We start from the raw sequence: 22,888 nt of genomic DNA on the forward strand, positions 1-22,888 counted from the left end.
CTAGTTGGACCAGGATGATGTATTTATTTTATGGCGTCTGTAGCCCCTGGGAATCCAACCAAATGCAAACAGAAAAGTGTTAACATGTTTGAAGTTTCCAGGAACTGATGTGACTGCTCAGTAGTGTTTGGCATAGGTCACTGGTGTGCTTACAAAAAGCAAGCAGGTATTAGTGTTGCTGTCTTGTGGGGAAGATGATGTAGGGTATTGTCTGATCTTGTCAAGCCACCTCAGGTGTTAGGAGGACTGTACATGGCTGGGATGGCTAGCTGAATATAGGTGGCACATATAGGTTTGATAGTATGTACATTAGTAGGATGACTGAACAGTGTAATTAAGAATATGCATACTCTACATGCCCTGCTATGTGCAGGCATAAAATTCAGTCTTTTGTTTGAATGAAGGGTGGCTTGGGAGACAGTTAAAGTTGCTTAAACTACTTTAATTTTGCATCTCCTTTCTTTCCAGTTTTGTTCTGAGAGTAACATCCGAGTTGTCTGGCTTTCAGACGTTATTTTCAATCTGCAATGCTCTTTTGTCCTCTTCATAAACTACTATTATGTACATGAAACCTTGAGTCAAGCCCTTCTTTTGTCTGCTGGACCATGCTGACTTCCTAAAGCTCATACTAGACTCAGAGAAACATTTAGAATCATGTAAAAACTGGATTTAATAACTAAATACAATACACTGTATGGTTAAGCACTTGAATCAAAATCCTTGCATACTATTATTATCTGGTTGTGTTTCTGCAGGCCCAGTGAGTGAGGCAGAGAAACTGTTAATTGAACAGTGAGGGGCAAAAGTACTGTTCATTTGTTTCTGGGAACCAGATGAAGCAGGGGTCTCTTGAATATAAGTGTGATTGTGTTCTTGAAGATAGTGTCACAATCACCCAGATTTATGGGGACAGAGTTAAGGTTGCACATCCACCCTTAACTTTGGCATTTCCGTGTTGTGAGGGCTTCTGTGTAACTACACACTGTTAAGGTAATGCATACTGGAAGGAGTAATTTGAACTCCTTTGACATGTTGCGAACTATATTAACCCTAACCACTCAGGAAAAAATCCTGGGCTCTACTGAGAATAAATTTTCATTGAAACTCTCCAGTGTGCAGCACCAGTTAAGAAAAACAAAATTGTTGAAACACACACACAGTGGGATGAGTAATAATTTTGGGAATATTTATGTCATTGTATAAAGGACTTCACCTGCAATTTTTGGGCCTCCCTCTCAAAAAGGACATATCAAAATGGTGGTTCAGAGACAGGGAGTGAAAATGATTAGAGGCTTGGGGAGATTGGGACTGTTCAGTTGAGAGAACAGATGCGTGAGAGGAATACAGACTAATGAATGGAGTAGAAAAAAGGTTGATTAAGTTGCCCTTATTAAACTTTTATCATAATGCAAGGGCAAGGAGACCTTCAATGAAATTGAGAGGCAGCAAATTCAAAAATTTTATAAAAGGAAATTATTTTCTTACCTAAGGTAACTTGAACGTTCTCATTATCCATATAAATAACCTATTTTGAATCCAGCTAAGCTCTTAGTCTCAATAGGATAATAAGTTCCACTGATTAATTATATGTGTGTATATATAATAAATACAAATTTATTGTAAAGGTAGATAACTCGTGTTGCTTCAGGCATAAGCCAAATCACTGCTTGGGGTTTGGAAGAAACTTCCCCTTTGGGCAGATTATTCCATAATTGTCCACTAGGTGGCTGCTTACATCTCCCTCTGAAGCATGTGGTACTGGTGGCTGTTGGATACAGGACACTAGTTTGGGTGGACCATTGGTCTTACGCATTGACAATTCCGGTTTCCAGGTAATATGAAGCTGTCTGGAATACGGATCACTGCCTTCTTGCAGAATTTCCCAAATATTTTAATACAATCTAGAATTTCATACAAAATTGTTACACCCCCATGTGTGACACCGTAACTCCTCGCTTAAAGTCATCCTGGTTAAGGTTTCATTGTTATGTTGCTGATCAATCTGGGAACATGCTTGTTTAAAGTTGTGCAGTGCTCCCTTCTAACATCGTTTGGCAGCTGCCTGCTTTGTCCGCTGCTTGCAGGAAGAGCAGTCTGTTGCAGCTAGCTGGTGGGGATTTGGAACTAGGGTGGATCGGTAGCCCCCCTATCAGCTCCCCACTCCCCTAAGGCTATCAATTGCAGGCTATCAATTGTCGGCAGTTCAGCTGTCCCTCCCCGCACTACCATGTGCTGCTCCTGCCCTCTGCCTTGGGGCTGCTCCCAGAGACTCCTGCTTGCTGTGTGGGGGAGGGGGGGGAAGGGGAGGGCTAATGTCAGGGTGTCCCCCTCCCTCCTGCTCCTGCACCCTACTTACTCCTTCTCCATATAGAGCAGGGAGGGTACACGAACGGAGAGTGACAGAGAGAGCTTGGGGTAGCACTTGCTGTCTCAACTTCCTGACTTAAAAAGACAATGTACTTAAGAATAGGTGAGCTTACTTAAAGGGGCAGTGTGCATCTCTCTTCTCCCCCCCCCTCCCCCGCCATGCTGTCTCCCCTCCCTTGTGGTCATGCTGCCTTGTGTGAGAGGCTATATCAACAACGTGTTAACCCTTGAGGCCTCAGCCGAGTGCTAGTTCATCATTTAGCAGCAAGGCATTCCCTGGGAAATATCCCACCTTCTTACTTCCCCACCTCAACCAAGCTTCACAATCATTATAGCTATGAACTGTATTAAATTGTTTAAAACATATACTGTGTGTATATCTACATAATATTTACACCCCTACCTCGATATAACGTTGTCCTCGGGAGCCAAAAAAAATCTTACTGTGTTATAGGTGAAACTGTGTTATATCGAACTTGCTTTGATCCACCAGAGTGCGCAGCCCCCCCTTCCCCCCCAGAGTGCTGCTTTACCACATTATATCCGAATTCGTGTTTTATCAGGTCGCGTTATATCGGGGTAGAGGTGTAGTTTTTTGTCTGGTGAAAAAAATTTCCCTGGAACCTAACTCCCCCATTTACATTAATTCTTATGGGGAAATTGAATTTGCTTAACATTGTTTTGCTTGAAGTCGCATTTTTCGGGAACATAACTACAACGTTAAATGAGGAGTTACTGTACTATTAGAATAGTGGGAAATGATTGTTTTACAAAAACACCCAGGAATTATTTTAAATATAGCATGGATGAAATACTCTCTTTAAATGGTTATAATTGCTAAATGCAGACAGATTTTTCACCTAAACACTAAAAGGGCATATGACCTAAGGATAATCTTTCCTCAGCATCAAGTTTCTACTTCCCCTTCTACTCAGGTGCTAGAAAGGCTTTTTAAATAAATCACATTATTTTAAATTATTTTATTCTGAAAATATGGCAAAATCGTTTTCGGTCTGACTTTAAAAAAACAAACCTCCCTTGGGCAGAGACCGACCTGGAGAATTTCTGGCTTTACTGTGCGCATTTGACAAAATTTATAAATAATGGAAAGATTAAAGGAGATCCTTTCAGCAACCTTTATTGGAGGTGTTGCAACATACTGTGACTATAAGAGATGTGTTGGTCCAGGTCCATGACCAGGAGTTTGGCAGCTCCACTGCTGACTTGCTGTGTAATTTTGGGCAAGTCACTTCATTCAACTCTGACTGCCTCAGTTTCTCTTTGATGAGGATGATACTGACCTTTCTGTAAATCTTTCCTAGATTTGTAGATGAAAAGCCGTTATACAAGAGCTAAAAGGCAACTCCTTTAAGGCCATGGGCCTTGGTGAGGAAAGCAGAGCAACTAAATAAGTTTCTAGGCCACGCTGCTCTGATGCATAATATTTGGTGCAAAAATATTTGTGAAAACTTTTCCTAAAGTGAAAAACATCCCATTTCTCAAACTAATTAACTCTTTACAATGTCCCCACAAACTTGCCTTCTAGCCAAGGATCGCACGTACAAAATTTCCCATTCATCAGTTTCATTTTGTCTGAGTGGTAGAGACTCTTATAATGGAAAAAGTGTTTTTCCAGTGATTTCACATGTGCATCCTGTTCTTGGTGTATGTGCACACAACACATGGCCATCAGAAACTTTTTTTTAACCCGTAGGCCAGCTCGAGCATCCTCTGTTCCCACACATTAGTGTGTGCAGGTATAAAGGGCAGAGCTGCCCCTGTCCTCCCTCAATTCCTTCTTACCATTGCCAGAATGGTTTTCTCTGTGCCCTGGTCACTGGGCTTCAATCAGTGCGCTTCTTGCTCAAAGCCTATGCCATTGAGCAACCTGTACAATATTTGTCTTAAGTATCTGCGCGAAGTATACATGGAAGAACAGGAATTCAAAAGTAGAATGAAAAAGCATAGGGAGATGGTGTTCAGACCACCATCGGAGCTGCCCCAGTCCAGTTTGGTGCTGAGAGCTGCAGCTTCAGTGAGAAGCTTCCTGGAACATTGTCAGAGTCCTGGCACTGATCATCTTCACACACGCCGAAGAAGAAATGAATCTTCCAAAGTGGCTCTGACCAGGAGAAGATCTCCACCCTCTAAGTCTGTTAGGAGAACGAGTTGAATGGAGTGCATTTGAAATCTAAGCACTCCCATTCCAAGTCAGTGCCTAAGTTGGCACACTTGGCTCCAGTACCTTTGAGCCCACCCACCCACCAACTTCAGCGTCACCGCAGCAAGGTACAATCTCCATGCTGGCTACCTTGGAGGGATTCACAGTGGCAAAGAATTTACACTGCCTTTTGGTGCTGATGCTGCTGGCGGTGCAGGAGTTGGATCCCCCAGCACCAACACTGCAACTTGCGGGATTACACCAGGTGCTTAATTCCCAAACAGTCAGCCAGTAGTACTGTCTAAGGGGAAGCCAGCAATGATGGTAACACTTCATCTATCACCAGGTTCTCGGTGCTGGTCCCCAGCACCAACTGAAGCAGCCCCTCCATGGTCAGAGGAAGGGGAAACTTTGTCATCAGACTCAGAGGTTGGATCTTACATCTCACAATCCCAGAGCAGAATCCACCAGTCCCCTCTGAGATCCTCTCTCTCTGCCTACCATTGTGACTCCATGATGGGAGCTACCATGGGAATTGTGTCAGGAGGTCACTGGGGTCCAGCCTCATATCAGTGGCCTTTTTGGAACCTCTGGGATTTTCTCCACAGCTTCTAGATTCTCCCCTCATCATGCCTACTCTGTACCCTCATCTAGGCAGGTGGTGTCCTCACACTGAGCTGCTCCATCTTCAGTGTCCAGTACCAGGCCTGGTACTGGGCATCAAGAAGAGGCACTGGAAGCAGAGGAACAGTCTGTGGAAGAAATTCAACCCCCTCCAGTCTTGGCTTCCTCCTCGTGTTCTCTGGACGAGGCAGTTTCCTCAGAGGCAACTTCACCCCTCCCGGTGACTTTCAGGCTTATCAGGAATCATTAGAGGGTGGCTTCAGACTTGGGCATTCATGTTCGAAAAGGTCAGGGAGTCCTCACGTCTGACATTTTATTAGGGATACTTCCCTCTAGGGTAGCACTGCTAGTTAATGAGGCAATACTAGATTCTATGAAAGCTCTGTGGCAGACCCTTCATTGCCTCCCAGCTCAAAGCAGGCAGAGAGAAAGCCGTATGTGCCATTCCAAGGCTTTGAATATCTTTACTCCCACCCACCTTCAGGGTCATTAGTCATTACAGTAGCTAATGAGTGTGTGTAACAGGGCATCTGGCTGTGTCCTGTCGTTCCCCTCCCCCCATCCCCAAAATCAAAGGACACAAAGAGATTGGACTTTTTTTGGAGGAAGATTTATTCAACTGGGCTATTGCAGATTTGAATTGCCAACCAACAGGCGCTGCTGGGGTGCTATGATTTTAATTTCTGGGGCTTCATGGAGAGGTTCAAAAAACTGCTTCCTGAGAACACTAGGCAGGAATTCTCTTCCTTGGTGAACGAGGGCAGGCTCTTAGTGAGAACATTGCTGCACAGTGGACTGGATGCAGCATTCTCAGCATCTAGAACCATGGCTTCTGCCTTTGCTGTGTGGGAGATCCCTTTTGGTTACAGTCCTTTGGTCTTCCCTGCAAAGTCCAGAATACTATTCAAGACTTGTCTTTTGAGAATCCTTCTCTCTTCTCAGACCAGGTGGACAGCAAGCTCCAAGGCTAAAGGACCACCTTAAAGATCCTAGGTTTGTACACTCCTGCTCCAGTCAAAAAGCACTGTCGACCTTAGCAGATGCACCTCTGGCAGGACCTGTCAAAAAAAGACGACCAGGGGTCATAGGTGCAGGCCTCCCCATCCTGTTGCTTTGGCTCCAGCTCCAGGCCCTTCAAGACATCCAGAAAGTGCCAAACAGTCATTTTGGTGGACCTGTCATGGTCACCATACCAGTCTCCATCTCTCCAGACCCAAATTTCCCCACTTTTGCAAACACTCTGTCCCACTTCCTTGGTGCTTGGTCCCAAATTACTTTGGACCAGTGTGTCTTAAGCGCTGTGGAGGTGGTCTGTACCTTCCAGTTTGTTTCAATTCCTCCATCCCCGTCCCTCTTCAGGGACCACTCTCACAAGGAACTCTTCCAGGATGTACAATCTCTCCTTCCGTGGGGGCCTTAGAGGAGTTCCATAGTGTCTCAGAGGGGTGGGGTTTTATTCCCTCTGTTTTTCTAATAGCAAAGGGATGGGGAGCAGTTTCTCAGACCAATTTTAGTTCTGCGTCAACTTAACACTTTCTTTAAAATGATAGTGTTGCATGGTTACATTAGCTTCTGTTGTCCCCACAATTCAGGGAGGAGATTAGTATGCTGCCCTCGGCTTTAAAGATGTCTGCTTTCATGTGGCAGTCAACCAAGCTCACAGGAAATACCTGAAATTTCTGGTAAATCAAAATCATTACTAGTTCACTGTACTACCATATGGCCTGTAACCAGCTCCGTGAGTCTTTACAAAAGGTATGGCGGCAGTAGTAGCTGCATTCCTCAAAAAATTGGGAGTTCAACTTTAACCCTACCTGGATGACTGGGTTGTCAAGGGCTGATCTAGACTTCAGGTACAGTGCACTGTATAGCTCATCCAGTCAATATTCAGTGCTCTGGGACTGCTAGTCAATGCTGACAAGTCTCTCTTCTCCCTGGTCCAGTTTTATAGGGGCTGTACTGGACTCTACTCAAGACAAGAGTTTTTCTTCCAGACTAAAGGTTTCAGACAATTTGATCAATTGTTATAGATATGGAAGCTCAGCCAGTCACAACAGTATGAAATCATTTGAGGCCTTTGAGGCATATGGCCTCCTGCATTTCCTTGGGTCAATACGCCAAACTGCTCCCTAGAATTCTACAGAGTGGGCTGATGCCAGTCTTTTTGCTGAGCTGTCAACTAGACTCAGTGGTGAGGGTGCCTTCCTATGTCCTCACCTCCTTATATTGGTGGATAAGTTCCCTTTGTTGGCCCACAACAGACACTCATGTTAGTGATGGACACACATGCTCTTGGCTGGGGAGGCCAATCAGGGTTCTCTATAGACTCAGGGTTTATGGTCCCCAGAGGACTTACCTTTACACATCAGCATCAGAGAGCTGAAAGCTGACAGACTGGTATACCAAGTGTTTCTGCCATCTATCAAGGGAAACGGCCTGTTAATCCTCACAGACAACACAGCGGCAATGTTCTACCTCAACACGCAGGGAGGGGCCTGCTGTTCTCGGTCAAGAGTCAGCTCTGCTTTGGGAGCTCTGCATTGCCAACTTGATAGATATAGAAGCTTCTTGCGTCTTGGGGGTCCAAAATAATTTAGCAGACTGCCTGGGTTAATCATTTACAAGTTACCACAAGTGATCTCCTCATCCAGATATGGCAGATACATCTTCCATCATGGTGAGTTTCTCTAGCTAGATCTAGTTGCATCAAGAACCAGCAGAAAAAGTCAACAGTTCTGTTCCCTACAGGATCACAGCCTGGTTCCCTGACAGACATGTTTTTGCTGCACTGGTCAGGCAGGCTTCTCTGTGATTTTTCCCCCCAGTCCAGCATATTCATGTGGTATTACTAAAGATAAGACAAGATAGGACCAGGCCAGAGTCTAACTTATATCCCCAGTGTGAGACTCCCAACACTGGTTCTCCACTCTCTTGGCATTGTTAATGAATCCTTCAATCTCGCTTCCACTAGACTTGGACCCAGTCTCCCACGATCAGAGTTACCTGTTCCATCTGAGCCTACAATCCATTCATTTAACTGTATGGCTGCTCCTGGGTAGATATTAGAGAGCGGTCTTGCTTGAAAGAGATTTAAGAGATCCTGCTGAATAGTAAGTGGTGTTTTACAGGAGCTACTTACCTCTGTAAGCGGAGACTTTTTAGCATCTTTTCTCACCAGTATGTGATACCACTGTCCCGTTCTTTGGTTCAACATATTCTGGACTAATTGTACCTGAAACACAAGCTGTTGGCCATTAGTTTGATCAAACTACATGTGGCAGCTGTTTCAACCTTCGGCTCAAGGATGGATAATTGCTTTATTTTCTTTAATGACATATCCATAAGGTTTTTGAAAGGCCTAATCAAATTAGATCCTCAGGTGCAAGACCCTGTTCCTCTGTGAGATCTAAACTTAGTGTTATCAAGCCTTAGTGGTCCCTTGTTTGAGCGTTTAGCTACTTGCTCTCTGCTGCATCTATCAACAAAGGTGGCATTTTTGGTTGCCATCACCTTGGCCAGAAGAGTAGGAGAGCTCTGTTACCTTAATGTCTGAGCCTCTCTATACTATACCTTTAAAGACAAGGTTTACCTGTGTCCTCATTCGAGGTTCATCCCAAAGGTAGTGTCATCCTTCCATATCAGCTAGCCAATTTATTTGTCTGCGTTTTACCTGAAGCCGTATTAGAGTAGGGAAAAGGAGTGTTTATATACCCCTGTATGTCACGAGAACCCTGGCAGGCAAACCTGATGGCTTTTTTTTATTGCATTACAAAATTATTTCCAAATGGGAATGCAGTGAATGTTGCTATTTAGATTTGATACTGTGAAAATATTCATTGATTTTTTTTTTTTTTTTAAGGCCTAAAGGGACTGTTGTGATCATAGAGTCAGACCTCCTGCATCAAATCCAATAACTTAAGTTTAAACTGGAACAGATCTGTTAGAAAGATATCTAAGGCTGGATTTTCAAAACGGCACTAAGCACACCTAAAGATCTGTCCTCCAATCGTAACTTAGACTCCAAATGACAGAGGATCTACCACATGCTTTTGTAAATTGTTTCAACGGTAAAATACCCTCACTATTGAAAATTTGTCTTATTTCCAGTTTGAATTTTTCTGACTTCTGCTTCTGGCCTAGGATCTCATTATGCACTTATTTGCTACTTTAAAGGGTCCTCTGCTATTGGATATTTTCTCCCCCATATAGTTACTTAGAGAGAGTGATCAAATCACCTCTTTGCCTAAGCTTTGAAACAAGCTAATACATTGGACTCATTCAGTCTCTCAGGCAAACAGGTTTTCCAAACCGTAAATCGTTCTTATAGAATCATAGACTATCAGGGTTGGAACAGACCTCAGGAGGTCATCTAGTCCAGCCCCCTCCTCAAAGCAGGACCAACCCCAACTAAATCATCCCAGCCAGGGCTTTGTCAAGCTGGGCCTTAAAAACCTCTAATGAAGGAGATTCCACCACCTCCCTAGGTAACCCATTCCAATACTTCACCACTCTGAGTGAAAAAGTTTTTCTAATATCCAGCCTAAACCTCCCCCACTGCAACTTGAGACCATTACTCCTTGTTCTGTCATCTGCTACCACTGAAAACAGTCTAGATCCATCCTCTTTGGAACCCCCTTCAGGTAGTTGAAAGCAGCTATCAAATCCCTCCTCATTCTTCTCTTCTGCAGACTAAACATTCCCAGTTCCCTCAGCCTCTCCTCATAAATCATGTGCTCTGGACCCCTAAACATTTTTATTGCTCTCTGCTGGACTCTTTCCAATTTTTCCACATCCTTCTTGTAGTATGGGGCCCAAAACTGGACACAAAACTCCAGATAAGGCCTCACCAATGTCAAATAGAGGGGAATGATCACATCCCTCGATCTGCTGTTAATGTCCCTACTTATACAGCCCAAAATGCCATTAGCCTTCTTGGCAACAAGGGCACGCTGTTGACTCATATCCAGCTTCTCGTCCACTGTAACCCCTAGGTCCTTGTCTGCAGAACTGCTGCCTAGCCATTCAGTCCCTAGTCTGTAGGAGTGCATGGAATTCTTCCGTCCTAAGTGCAGGACTCTACACTTGTCCTTGCTGAACCTCATCAGATTTCTTTTGGCCAAATCCTCTAATTTGTCTAGGTCCCTCTGTATCCTATTCCTACCCTCCAGTGTATCTATCACTCTTTCTAATTTAGTGTCATCTGCAAACTTGCTGAGAGTGCAGTCCATGCCATCCTCCAGGTCATTAATGAAGATATTGAACAAAACCAGTCTTCTCTGAGCCCTGTCCAGTTTTTTCAACATCATTTTTGAAGTGTGAATGCCATGATATGACATGATTTTCCAGTAACAGTCTCACCAATGCTGTATGGAGGTTACATTATCCTACCCAGTATTCAGCACATCTGCCTGATATCTTGTACAGCCTCTAGTCACATTAGCCCTCCTAACCACAGCATTGCATTGGGAGGTTGTGTGTCAACTGGATGTTCTTTTCAGCATCTGTGTTCAGGGATATGGTGAGCCATCCTGTAAGTATGAGGTAAAAATTCACCCAAAATTTCACATGCTATATCTAAGTCCAGTGTTGAAAGTCTTTGGAACGTCTGTGGCAAATTGGATAAAACATTTGGGTTAATAAATGAGCTTTTGGTTCTTGGAAATCATTCTAATGCTTCTTTTGGTTCACATCTTCAAAACAGTTTAATGTTAACATTCAAAACGTCTTCTGCTCTGTTGGTCCTGAAGGAGATCACTGGTGCCTATGATTGTCTGAGGAGATATTTAACTTTACTTGAAAAGATAATGGCGCACTCAGGTAGGGTGTGAGTTAGATAGCCGAGTGTGGTGTCAGTGCATTATTTGGATGCATACCTTATACTGGGATCCAGAAAAAAGATTGGATGAGAACCAGGGGAAGATGAATGTGGGAATGACTGGAAAAAGGAGTGAATGAATGGTGGGGGAAGAAGGAGCTCTGAGCAATGGTAGGTATCTGCACCAGGGAGGTGGGACTTCAGCAACTGGACTTGGAACAAGGGCATGACTGGATAGGACCTGTGGAGGTGTCAGGTAAGTGTTGGATAAATGCTTTTCTGCATTGCATATACTAATCAAATTGATGCATATTTCATAACTGTCACAAGGCCCCAATGTGAATAGCTGTGTGTGTGTGTGTGTGTGTGAGAGAGAGAGAGAGAGAGATGGATGGATGGATAGGGTAGACACAAACACATGGAGGGGAAGGGATCTTCTTGGGGAGAGGGAAAAGCCACATCTGAATTTGAGGGGATGTCTGAGAAGAATGGGTTCTAATTCCTGCTGACTTACAGTATCTACTAGGACTCCTGTCACCAAGCAATTCTTAAACATTTTTTTAATACTTAAGGAAATTCCCAGACAAAAAAAAGTCATCAATCTGAAGTGAAAGTTGGAATAATCTTTGGATTAGTGAAAAATCCTTTAGATGGCCTTTTAATTTTCTCAAATGTTAGCCTGGAAGTTCCAAGTGCATATTCCGTGGGCATGTTTCATTTTGCTAAAAAACCCACAAAATATTGAAAAGTCTACAAATGAATAGTTAAGGTTACAACATACGTTACTCTGCCCCTATAGTGGCACCCAGAAGAGTAGCCAGAGACTTAAACAGTCTTACCTTTCCATTGCAGCAGCAATCTTTAAAACTTTTAGACACTATTAGACAAATGGTGTCTTGGAGCCATGTGCAGTCCTTGGAAAAAACCTTTCTTTATCAATTACTGATAAATAGCAGACAGAGGTAAATCATTTCCCCCTGTTTAAAGAGCCCATGTGCCACCAGATATACATATAACCATAGTGCTAATGTGTCCAAAGTCTTAAAGCAATATAATGAAATATGACAGGGCTACGGAAACAGTAAAAGTGTTGAGGTGATGAAGTATCATGTTTGGTATTCAGGGCACATATGAAACCAGTTATAAAAGCATTCTCTGTACTTCTCATTTTCAACATTCTACTCAAACTGTACAAGTACAATACCTTCTCCAAAGAGGGGGCAGAGTTAAGGTGGTGGTGATCTTAACTGCTTTTGCAGACGTTCCAGCACTTCCTGGTCAGCTTTTATTGTGAAGTGGAACCTTAACCTGGAAATCCCAGGTTTTCTGTCCTTTTTTCACCCCCCAACAAATAAATAATAGATGAACAAAGTTTTTTGTCTGGGAATTTTTATTTCTATTCCCATCATACCTATCTGCTTATGCCCTTTCTAGGGTGCTGTCTTGTCTCCCATCTCTCATCTCTTCACCAGGCTAAGTGGATTTAGCTCTGACTGTCCCAAGAACTTGACCAGCCTGGTCCCTGGAGTGTGTCTGTGGCTCTTCTCTGATCTCCCCCAATCTGTTGCTCTTTTTCTGAGATTGAGGAGCCCACAGCTGAGCACAATATCCCAGGTGGGGTCTCCCCAGAGACACAGAGGGACATTAAGCCTCTGGTAGTGAGGACCCCACCCTGTTAATTTTGGTACATGTTGGGGCCTGCCCCATATGACACTCTGTCTTCCCCTCATCCCGGTCCCAGGTGCCGGATGTGTTCGCTGACGTTCTATTCCAAGTCGGAGATGCAGATCCACTCCAAGTCTCATACGGAGACAAAGCCACACAAGTGTCCTCACTGCTCCAAGAGCTTTGCCAACAGCTCCTACCTGGCCCAGCACATTCGCATCCACTCGGGGGCCAAGCCCTACACGTGCAGCTACTGCCAGAAGGCCTTCCGCCAGCTCTCCCACCTGCAGCAGCACACACGGTAAGGGTGGAGAAGGCTGGGGCCTTGCTCACTGCATGTTGCCGTCATCCCAGCATGCTGCCAACACACTAGGCTGGGGTAGGTTTCAGGAAAAAACGAGGAGTCCTTGTGGCACCTTAGAGACTAACAGATTTATTTGGGCGTAAGCTTTCGTGGGCTAGAACCCACTTCATCGGATGCATGCCGTGAAAAATACTGGAGCAGTCACTGTGTCCCATAGGCTGGGTATCTCCTACACACACTAGTTCTGTAGTGGTGCACCCAAACACGTGGGGACTGTTGCCACAGTGAAAGTCAGGACAGCCTTTTCTTAGGGGCATCTGAAGAGAGGTGATACTTGCTGTGAATCCTAGCCTGACATTACCAGTGGGAGTCTTGAGTAGGTATAGGGAAGTCCACTTCCCGCTCACCCCCAACACAGCTCTGCCTGTACCACCACCTGTCTTGCCACTGTTGCAGTCCTGGGCTTCCCACACACAGCTCTGCCAATGCCCCTCAGTCTAGACTGTCCAGCTCCTCTCTCTGGCCCCCTGGTGCAGACAGGCCTTGGTTTCGTACACCCTGGGGGTGTGTGGGTTCAGTCCACGTCTGGAGTTCCTATGTAGCCAGGTAGCGTGGTGCTGTCCCACCTCCTTTGTGCCCTAATTCCATCCACACTAGCCAGATGGTGGTCGTGTCCAACTGCTGCTGCTCCTCCTCCTCTTCGGCAGGATCCACTCCAAGCTTCACACAGCGATTGTCAAGCCGCACAAGTGTCCTCACTGCTCCAAGAGCTTCGCCAACACGTCCTACCTGGCCCAGCACCTCCGCATCCACTCGGGGGCCAAGCCCTACACCTGCCGCTACTGCCAGAAGGCCTTCCGCCAGCTCTCCCACCTGCAGCAGCACACACGGTAAGGGCCACAAGAGGCTGGGGCCTGGCCCTGGCCCTGCCCCCCCCCACTGCCGGCATGCACCTGTGGAGTACTGGAGCCGAGCATGCAGGGGGGCGGGCAGGGGATGCGGCAGTCTGCACCCCCAGAAGGACGCGGCCCACCAGAGAGAGGATGGAGTGGAGGCTGCGCAGGAGACACTGACCACGTCAGGGCAGAGGTTGGCACATTCTGGCCTTGGGGGATCCTTGGTCTTGCACCGTGGGGGGCACAGAGAGAGAGACATTGGTCATGAGGGATCCCAGCCTGGCACTATGGGGGTTGGGCACTGAGACTGAGTGTGTGGAAGCTTTCCCTGGCATTGCAGGGGGCGCAGAGACACAGATATCACCCTGAGAGGCAGAGATTTTGTGTGCGCCCTGAGGAGGGGCATGTCTCCTGGCCCTGTATGGCCAGAGATGCACCTTAGTCATGTGGACGCTATATTGGGGACAGAGAACCTGGACATACAGCCACTTCTCCCGGCACTGCTACAGATACCAAGCTGGCCTGTCACTCCTGTCTCGTCATCCTATGTACCCAGCCTGATCCTATATAATCTCCCTAGTTTCTCTTTAGCTGGGCATAGGAACAGAGCAGGGCCCCCTTGTCTCAGTGAGGTTAGAATAGTGTCTGTGGGTAGCATCGCACCCATTCCTGCTTGAGTGGCTTTGAGATCTTGTCAGGGCATCGGTCCATGGGGATCCATTTTAACTTTTTGTTCACTGTTTCCTATTTGTGTCTTCCTCTCTGACAGCATCCACACTGGGGACCGACCCTACAAATGTGCCCACCCAGGCTGTGAAAAGGCTTTCACCCAGCTCTCCAACCTGCAGGTAAGGGTGTGAGCTTACCCCAAGCCACAGTGGGGGGATCACACGGGGCTGTAGGGGAGGAGAGCAGGGAAATCCAGGGAGGCTGCTCCAGGTATGGTGGAGTTGCAGCAGAGGAGGAGACTTGCAGCATTGCCATCCCCCCAAAAAGCCCTATAATAAGAGATTTTGAAAAATATTGGATTCTTTTCATTTGCTGTCTGGCTTTTGAGGTCACGTGTTCAACCTTTTCTTCCCTATGATACTCTGGAGCTGGGGCTCTCGGGAGAACATCAGATATTCTGAAACGTGTGGTAAAGTCACAGGAGCTGGTAGCACTGCCCTTGCCCCCATGGTGTGGAGGGAAAAGAGAAGAGCTGGGGGACCAGAGGGATCAGAGACGTCACGGTTCATGGGCTGGACTGTTGGCTTCTTTAGTGCCCTGGAAGAGGGGGTGAGCAACATGTTAAGGGAGGTCATAGGCGACCCTAGATGGGGAGGAGCTGTAAATAACAAGGAGGGCCAGGAATAAAGGGACTGTGGAGGAGGAGTTCAGTGTATAGGGTTAAAGTGAGTCAGGCAGTGGTGAGAGCCTAGGAGAGCAATGTGGGATATAAGAAAGGAGTTGAGAGGAAGGGGAAGGGGGTAGGGAAGGACAGAGGAGAGGGGTAGGAGTGTAGCCTGTTGAGGGTTGGGAGATTCCCCTCTTCAAATACAGCCAGTAAACCAGCAGGAGGGAGACTGGGATGGTGGGGGACAAGAACTGAGAGCTCCTCCCCAAGGAACGAGCCTAGAGCCCAATCACTTGGGATACTGGGAATAAGGAGGCCTGTGGCCTGAGAAGTAGGAGGTTATGAGGGGGCATCTTCAGCATTAACATCCAATTCCCCTCCCCCCACTCTCTCTCCCTCCTTCCTCCACCCCTCTGCAGTCCCACAGGCGGCAGCACAACAAAGACAAACCATTCAAGTGCCACAATTGCCACCGCGCGTACACAGATGCTGCCTCGCTGGAAGTTCACCTGGCTACGCACACAGTGAAGCACGCCAAGGTCTATACCTGCTCCATCTGCAGCCGGGCCTACACCTCAGTGAGTATCCTTGATGGCAGGTCAGGCATGGAAATACTCCCCTGGTGGGCAGAGGTTTAGTCCTCATCCCCGAGAAGGTGCTGGGTGGGAGAGGTCTTGAGATCTGTCCCCAGTGGATCACTGATGCCTGTTTTCCCAGGAGCTCGCTCTCACCCTGATTCCTTCCCCCTCACAGGAGACATACCTGATGAAGCACATGCGGAAACACAACATCCCTGATCCACAGCAGCAAGTGGCACAGGCTCAAGTTCAGGCCTCCCAGCAGCACTTCCAGCCGCAGGGTGGTGGGGCAGCGGGGGGCCCTTCTGGAGACACTAACCCCCCCAACCCTCCATCCCATTGCTCCTTTGACCTGACCCCTTACAAGACTTCAGAGCACCACAAGAACATCTGCCTCACTGTCAGCACCAGCACCATCCAAGTGGAGCATCTTTCCAGCTCCTAAGAGCGACTTTGACCCAGGGAGCAGAAAATCTCTCGTGCATAGCCTATGCCCAGGGGCAATGCTTGTGCAATGGCCCCTCCTGGTGCAACAGCCTCTGGCCTCTCCTTGTGCAACAGCCTCTCCTGGCAGTGTACCCTATTAATGGCAGCCTCTGGAGTGATAGCCTGTCTCCACAGGCATCTTATGCAACAGCCTGCTCCAAAGAGGGGATACTCTCACCTGCAAGAGCCCCTTTCGTGTGCTGGGAGCCAGCTCCTCACATATGAGCCCCTGAGTTCACACACATAAGAAAGGCCTCATTTTTGCCTCCTGTATAATTTTAAAACGTGTCTTGAAGGCTGGTGGAGGGGGCACCCCCTGGGCCACATGTGGCAGGATGGGATGGAAAGAGGCTGTTTTTGTGTAGAGGGGCTTGAACACATGCTGGCAGCAGAGCATTGACGGTTCTGACAAGGTTCACTGTATGGGTTTTTTTAGGATTTTCTAATGTGGCTAAAGGAAAACATTAATTCCCTTCTCCTACTTATGGAAGTGAGGAGGGGTCAGTTCTCCAGCCCTAGGCTAGGATAATTCCCCTGTTCCCTGGGTGAAAGGGAGAACTTTTGGGGACAGGGCAGGTGATGTGTATTTCCTGGGTTTGACATTGCCTAAGCTGTTGGAGGATGTGGGAGAGCTGCAATTTCTCTTCTCCCCTACTGGAGAACATGGACAGGGTCTGTGTCTGGTCTAGCTGCCCTGTCTGCCACCCAGCTGTAGGAGAGAGACCACCCCACAGAGATCCAGGAGAGGGTTCCAGGTCGCTGCTGGGCCTGCCCTTTGTGGATAATGCAATAGTAGCTCAGTCTCCCTCTCCCCCCAATAGAGTCTGCAGGCAGCATCAGGAAACCAAAAAAGCAGTGGGAGGATAAGAGAACTGCCACAGTGCTCATTGCCCACCCCTCCCATGTCCCCTTCCCAGGAACGAGGGGCAGGGGTTCTGACCCTCACCCTTCCTCCGCTCAGTTCAGCAGTCTCACTTCTGGTTCCCAAAGCAGGAGACGAAACAGACCAGCCTCTTCAAAGAGGCAGGAAAAGGCTAATTCCTCCTGCTCGTGTCTCACCATGGGCATTCTTCCAGGCTCCCTCTTGCCAAGACGGGCTGGACTCACATGGTAATGGTGGCTTCTTTTAGAAACAGGACCAGATGGATTCCCCTGAAGGTGGACAATTGAGGGAAGGGAACAGACACCCCAACAAGGAGAGACCAAACCAATGAGAAGGGGGAGCTGCCAAGAATAAACTGAAAGCCCCTTGAATTTATTAAAAAAAAAAAATCTATTTCCTACCCCTGGCCCGCTCTGTTCTTGCTGTAACTGTTTCTGTCTCTGTGTTTATAAAGTGCATTATCCAGGCAAATTTTTATTTTCAATCTTTGTGTCTCCCCCCTCTTTCCTCTTTCTCTTTTTGTCTTTGAGTTATTTTCAATGTCCCCTTTTTTTGGTCCATATGGTTTCTGGATTATCATGTAATTATCTGTCTGGCTTTTAATTGGATCATGAAGACTGGCTCAGAAGAAAGAGAACAAGGAAGTAAGAGAAAAATTATTTATTGAGATTAAACCCCCAAACCCCCAAGATCCCAAGCTTCTGTATAAACTACCGCGGGAGGGTGGGTGTTTTACAACATTGTATAGAAAGAAATTGGTGTTAAAGGCTTACTGGGGCACGGAGGTGCTGGTGTAAGCATGAACATCTTTCTGCCCCTATGCACAAGGTAAGCGAGCAAGAATTGTGTGTTCCTGCCTGTGTGCACCAGCGTATCTATGTGAGCAGCTGTATAAATGTGCATCTCTGCCTTTGAGTGTGAACAGTTTTGACAGAGAGGAACATACTCCTCCTTCTTTGTGCTGGGCATGAGTGGGCTGGAGTTGTGAGCGTTATGTCCTTATGCTCCTATGCATGCATTGCTGCAAATGGCTGTGGGATTGTATCATCAAATTTTAGGCCAGAAGGTACCACTAGATCATCTAGTCTGATCTGTATATTGTAGACCATTACATTTAACCAGTTACCCCTCTGTGGAACTCAATCACTTTTTTGTGTTTGGCTAAAGCCTATCTTCCAGAAAGGCATCCATGCTTGATTTGAATAGGTAGAGAATCCACCACTTCCCTTGGTAGTTTGTTCCACTAGTTACCCTCACTGTTAAAAATTGTGCCTAATTTCTAACTTAACTTAGTCTAGTTTCAGGCTCTAGCCAGCAGTTCGTGCTAGATTAAAGACCTCTTTAGTACCCAATATTTTCTCCCCATGAAGATAGTTTGAACTGAAATCAAGTCACTTCTCAGTCTTGTCTCTGAGAACATAAACAGATGGAGCTCTTTAGGTCTGTTACTGTAAAGTATTCTCCACAGCCCTGAAATCACTTTTGTGGCTCTTCTCTACGCTCTGTCCAGTTTCTCCACATCCTTGAAATATGGACTCCCAAACTGGATGCAGTATTCTGGTATCAGTCTGACTAATACCGTGTACAGGGGTAAAATCACCCCCTTACTTCTGCTCAGTACTCCCCTGTTTATATATCTAAGGATCTTATTGGTCCTTTTTGCATCACTGGGAGTTGCTTGTCTATTGTGACACTTAAATCCCTTTCAGTGCCCCTGCTTTCCAGAATACAGTCTGTAGGTGTGAGCAATCATTCCTTATTCCTAGATGTGTAACTTTGCATTTGGGTATATTAAAACACACTTTGTTTGAATGGGCCCAGCTTACTAAGCAATTCAAATTGCTCTGTAGAACTGCTCTGTCCTGATTCTGCCAATCTTTGTGTCATCAACAAATTGTGCAAACAGTGATTTTTATATTTCTAGATCACTGCTGAAAATCTGGCCTAGTAGCAATCCCTGTGGAACCCCTCTGGAAACACTTTTCTCTTCAGTGATAATTTTCCACTGCCAACTACTCCTTGAGATTTATCAGCCAGTTTAACGTGCTCTAGTGATATATAGTGCAGTTTTTTAATCAGAATGTTCTTGTGCTGTACTAAGTCAAAACACCTTACAAAAGTCTTTCTGATACATATATGCAGTTACCTTTTATGAACCAAAATTTTAATCACAACAAAGAATGAAATCAGATTTGCATGACAAGACCAGTTTTCCATGAAATCATCTTGACTGGCATTCATGATCTCTCCAACCTTTAATTCTTTATTAATAGAATCCTATTTTTAGTTTTTCTATTATTTTTCTTGGGATTGTTGTCAGGCTAACCATTCTATAGTTATTTGGGTCAATCCTGTGACATTACCCAGGGTACAGTCTGAACTGTTGAACAGCTGTCCCCTCTAAATTCTCCAACCTGGCATGCCTTTTATGCTGCTGTGAAAGCAACCAGTCCTGGTCTCTTCTCACACAGCCTCCAGCCTGTAAATGACTTCCAGTTATACAGTATGAGTGCTATGGCCAGCCACTCATTTAATACACGGTGAGGCAACACCAGCAAATTCCCAGTCCCAGACTTACCCCAGAAATGTGTCTTGTACTGCCCAGCCCTCTTCTGGACGACACAAGCTCATACAAAGTCTGTTATTTATTAATAGGAACTGATATGCACATGTCCTGTTATCTCAAATAGTTTCCCAAACACTTGAATCCAAGCACACTGGTTTAGATAAGACCATAAAATAAGTTTATTAACTACAGAAAGATTTTAAGTGATTACAAATGAGGCATAAAAGTCAGAGCTGGTTACAAAGAAATAAAAAGTAAAATACAATTAATACCCAATTTAACAAGTTAAGTGAATTGGAAGCAAAAGTCTCACCACATGCTTCAGTAGTCGTACTGGCTGACTTCCTTCCTCAGTACAAAGCAGTTTCTTTGTTTCTCAGGTGTTGCAGCTACTGTGAGTAGAGAGATAGAGAGCATCTGTTCCCCCTTCTGGTATCTTCTCCTATTCTTTGAGAGTCATCTCCGGCTGGGGTTCAGGAGACAAGAAGTCTGTGGGAACAGGAACCTCCAGCTGTTCCTTTGCCAAGATGTTAATTTCTCACTTACACCCTTTTTCCTGCCAAAGAACGGCCACTCAACCAGGTGATAGTCCATTTGATTTCATTGACACCTGACTGAGGCATCCATTTGCCTTTTGTCTCTGAGGAACTAGTTTGTACCTGCTTCCCCAGATTTCGAATGTCTTAACATTATACAGGCAGTCCTCAGACTTACAACACAATTGGTTCCTGAAAATCTCATCTTAAGCTGAAAACATCTTAACGCGAATTTCCCATAGGATCAATGTTGGATCAAGTGTCAAAGTTGAACCCGACATCTTAAAGTCGAAACACAATGACAATTTATAAACGTAAGTGCCATTTGTCATAAGTCAAATGTCATAAATTTGAGGACTGCCTGTACAGTAGAATCTTATAAATTGTTGCCAAACATATTTTGCCAGGACAATAATGATCAGCAAATTATGCGTCTTTAAATGATACCTCACAGGATATACTTTGTACAGAATTTATCAGTTTTGTAAAAGGAGTGAAGATAAGGGTACAGACTGTCACACATCTCACTTCCCCTTCTTGAATATTGGCATGCCAATCTTCTAGAATTTCCCTGGTAATCTGAGAGTTAATAAAAATGAACCTGAATGGGCCAGAGATCTCAGCCAACCCTTTTAGGATTCTTATGTGCAAGTTATCCAGGCCTCCTGATCAAAAAATGTGTATCCCTTTTAGAGGATATTTAACATCCTCCTTAATTATTAATGGATTGGAAAGTATTTTATCATCGTTACATCATCCTGCTTCTTTCCAAATACAGAACAGGAATATTTATTGAACATTTATCCTTTCCTGCATCATTAACAATTCTGTCATCTCCATTTAGTAATGGGCCCATGCCATTGATTGGATTTCTTTGGTTGTTCTTTGAGTGCTTGCTCATATCAATTCCAGTTAGGTGCGTGTGTGCGCCTTGTGCATGGATGTCAGAAACTTTTTCCCTAGCAGCTCTCTGGCAGGCTGGCTGGGGAGCCCCCTGGAGTGGCGCCGATATGATAGTCTATATAAGACCCTGCCGGCCCAACCCCCTTTTAGTTCTTCTTACCGCCTGTGACGGTTCTTTAAACAGTGGTCTCTTGTTTATCAAGTGTTCCGCTAATTCCTAGCTTTCTCTTATCTTCATAGTTACCTGTGTTAGTTGTTTGTTGATAGTTATCTTAGTTTTAAATGTAGTTTAGTGATTATTGTAGTATTAAGTGTAGTTTAGTAGTTGGGTGCAGTTCCACCCTACAGCGACTGCCCTGCGGGACTCTGGGGCATGCCATCCCAGAGCTTCAGTCCCTGCAGTTCTTGTAACAGGCCCATGCCCACGGGCGATCCCCACGACTCCTGCCTTACGTTTCTGGGGGAGGACCATCAGGCTGACAAGTGCAAGATCCGCAAAGCGTTCAAGCCCCGAACAAGAAAAGAGAGGGAAATCCATCTCAAGCAACTCCTCATGGAATCTGCATTGTGTCCCTCCCAAGACACAGGACCAAGTGCCTCGGTGTGCAGTGTTCCCCCAATGGTACTGGCTGTGGCACTGCTAAAGATCCTGCACCTGCCTCAGGACCGACGAGCTCCTGGGCCCCAAAGGCGTCCATCCAGGCGCTGCTCTCAGTCCCCAGTCACTCGAAAAAAGCAAGCCTTGGGAGGACCCTCCATTAGGCCCGAAGCGGTCGCTGCAGCCCCAAACAAGCAAACTTGGGACCAGGCCTCTAAAGCTGACAAAGCCGCTAGACAAATACCTTCCACTCCAGATACCCTCGAGGCTGCCAAAGGGCTCAGCGAAATGACAGCACCAGTGTCCCCGATTCAAGCACCAGCTGCTGCCCAAGTGCCGGTACTGTATAGGGGCAAACTGGTGATGTTTGGACTGTCAGCTCTCAGACCAGCATCTCCACACAACTCTGAGTCCCGGCATCGGTCGGAGTCTCAGCACCGCTCCACATACTGGTCTGACTCATGACACCGGTTAGACTTGTGATGCTGGTCCCACAGCCCCGACCTTCGGAACTGTTCACGCTCGAGGTCACCATCAACTGCCAGAATATGGTCCCGCTCGAGGTCCAGATTGCGCTTGGCAACCTCATGGCACCGTTCAGACCCAAACCGTTCGGGGCACCAATCCCCATGCTTGCTGTTGCCACGGCACCAACTGTGTGGGCTTTTCTCCCTGAGGCTTGGCGCCTGGTATAGCAAGCATAATTACCAACCTCTGCGGGTTTCCCACCACCACAGCGAGGCAGTGTCTCAGGTTGCTGGGTCACATGGCATCCTGCGCCTATGTGGTGCAATGCGCCAGACTAAGCCTCAGGCCTCTCCAGACGTGGTTAGTGATCTATTGACCAGGCCACAACAATCTAGATATGGTGCTCACGGTCCCAAGATTCACACTTGACTCCCTACATTGGTGGCTGGATCCCCGTATGTTGGGTGCCAGGGTCCCATTCCATCCCTCTCAACCCACCCTGACCCCAGTTACAAACGTATCTGCCCTGGGATGGGGGACACACACCTCAGGAGCATGACAATGCAGGGTTTATGGCACAAGAATGAGCTGCCCCTCCACATCAATATCAAGGAGCTCAGGGCGATTCACCTTGCATGCAAAGCATTCCTTCTCTGCTTACAAGACCATTGCATAGCAGTCTGAACAGACAACACCACGGCC

At 46.2% G+C, this 22,888-nt stretch overlaps 1 protein-coding gene across 8 annotated transcripts in view; it reads left to right on the forward strand.

Annotated features, from left to right (window-relative positions):
* The window catches only part of ZNF384 (zinc finger protein 384), a 33,419-nt gene extending 15,833 nt beyond the window's left edge, over positions 1 to 17,586 (forward strand). For all 8 annotated transcript variants that reach the window (XM_032801913.2, XM_075071454.1, XM_075071456.1 and 5 more), the window contains 5 exons: positions 12,709 to 12,933; positions 13,644 to 13,826; positions 14,602 to 14,680; positions 15,588 to 15,746; positions 15,922 to 17,586. In XM_032801913.2, the coding sequence (XP_032657804.1) occupies positions 12,709 to 12,933; positions 13,644 to 13,826; positions 14,602 to 14,680; positions 15,588 to 15,746; positions 15,922 to 16,191 (916 nt within the window). In that variant the 3' untranslated portion in view covers positions 16,192 to 17,586. The remainder of the gene's footprint in view (positions 1 to 12,708; positions 12,934 to 13,643; positions 13,827 to 14,601; positions 14,681 to 15,587; positions 15,747 to 15,921) is intronic.
* The last annotated feature ends 5,302 nt before the right edge of the window (positions 17,587 to 22,888 follow it).

Source organism: Chelonoidis abingdonii, chromosome 1 (genome assembly GCF_003597395.2).
Source record: "Chelonoidis abingdonii isolate Lonesome George chromosome 1, CheloAbing_2.0, whole genome shotgun sequence".
NCBI lineage: Eukaryota > Metazoa > Chordata > Testudines > Testudinidae > Chelonoidis > Chelonoidis abingdonii.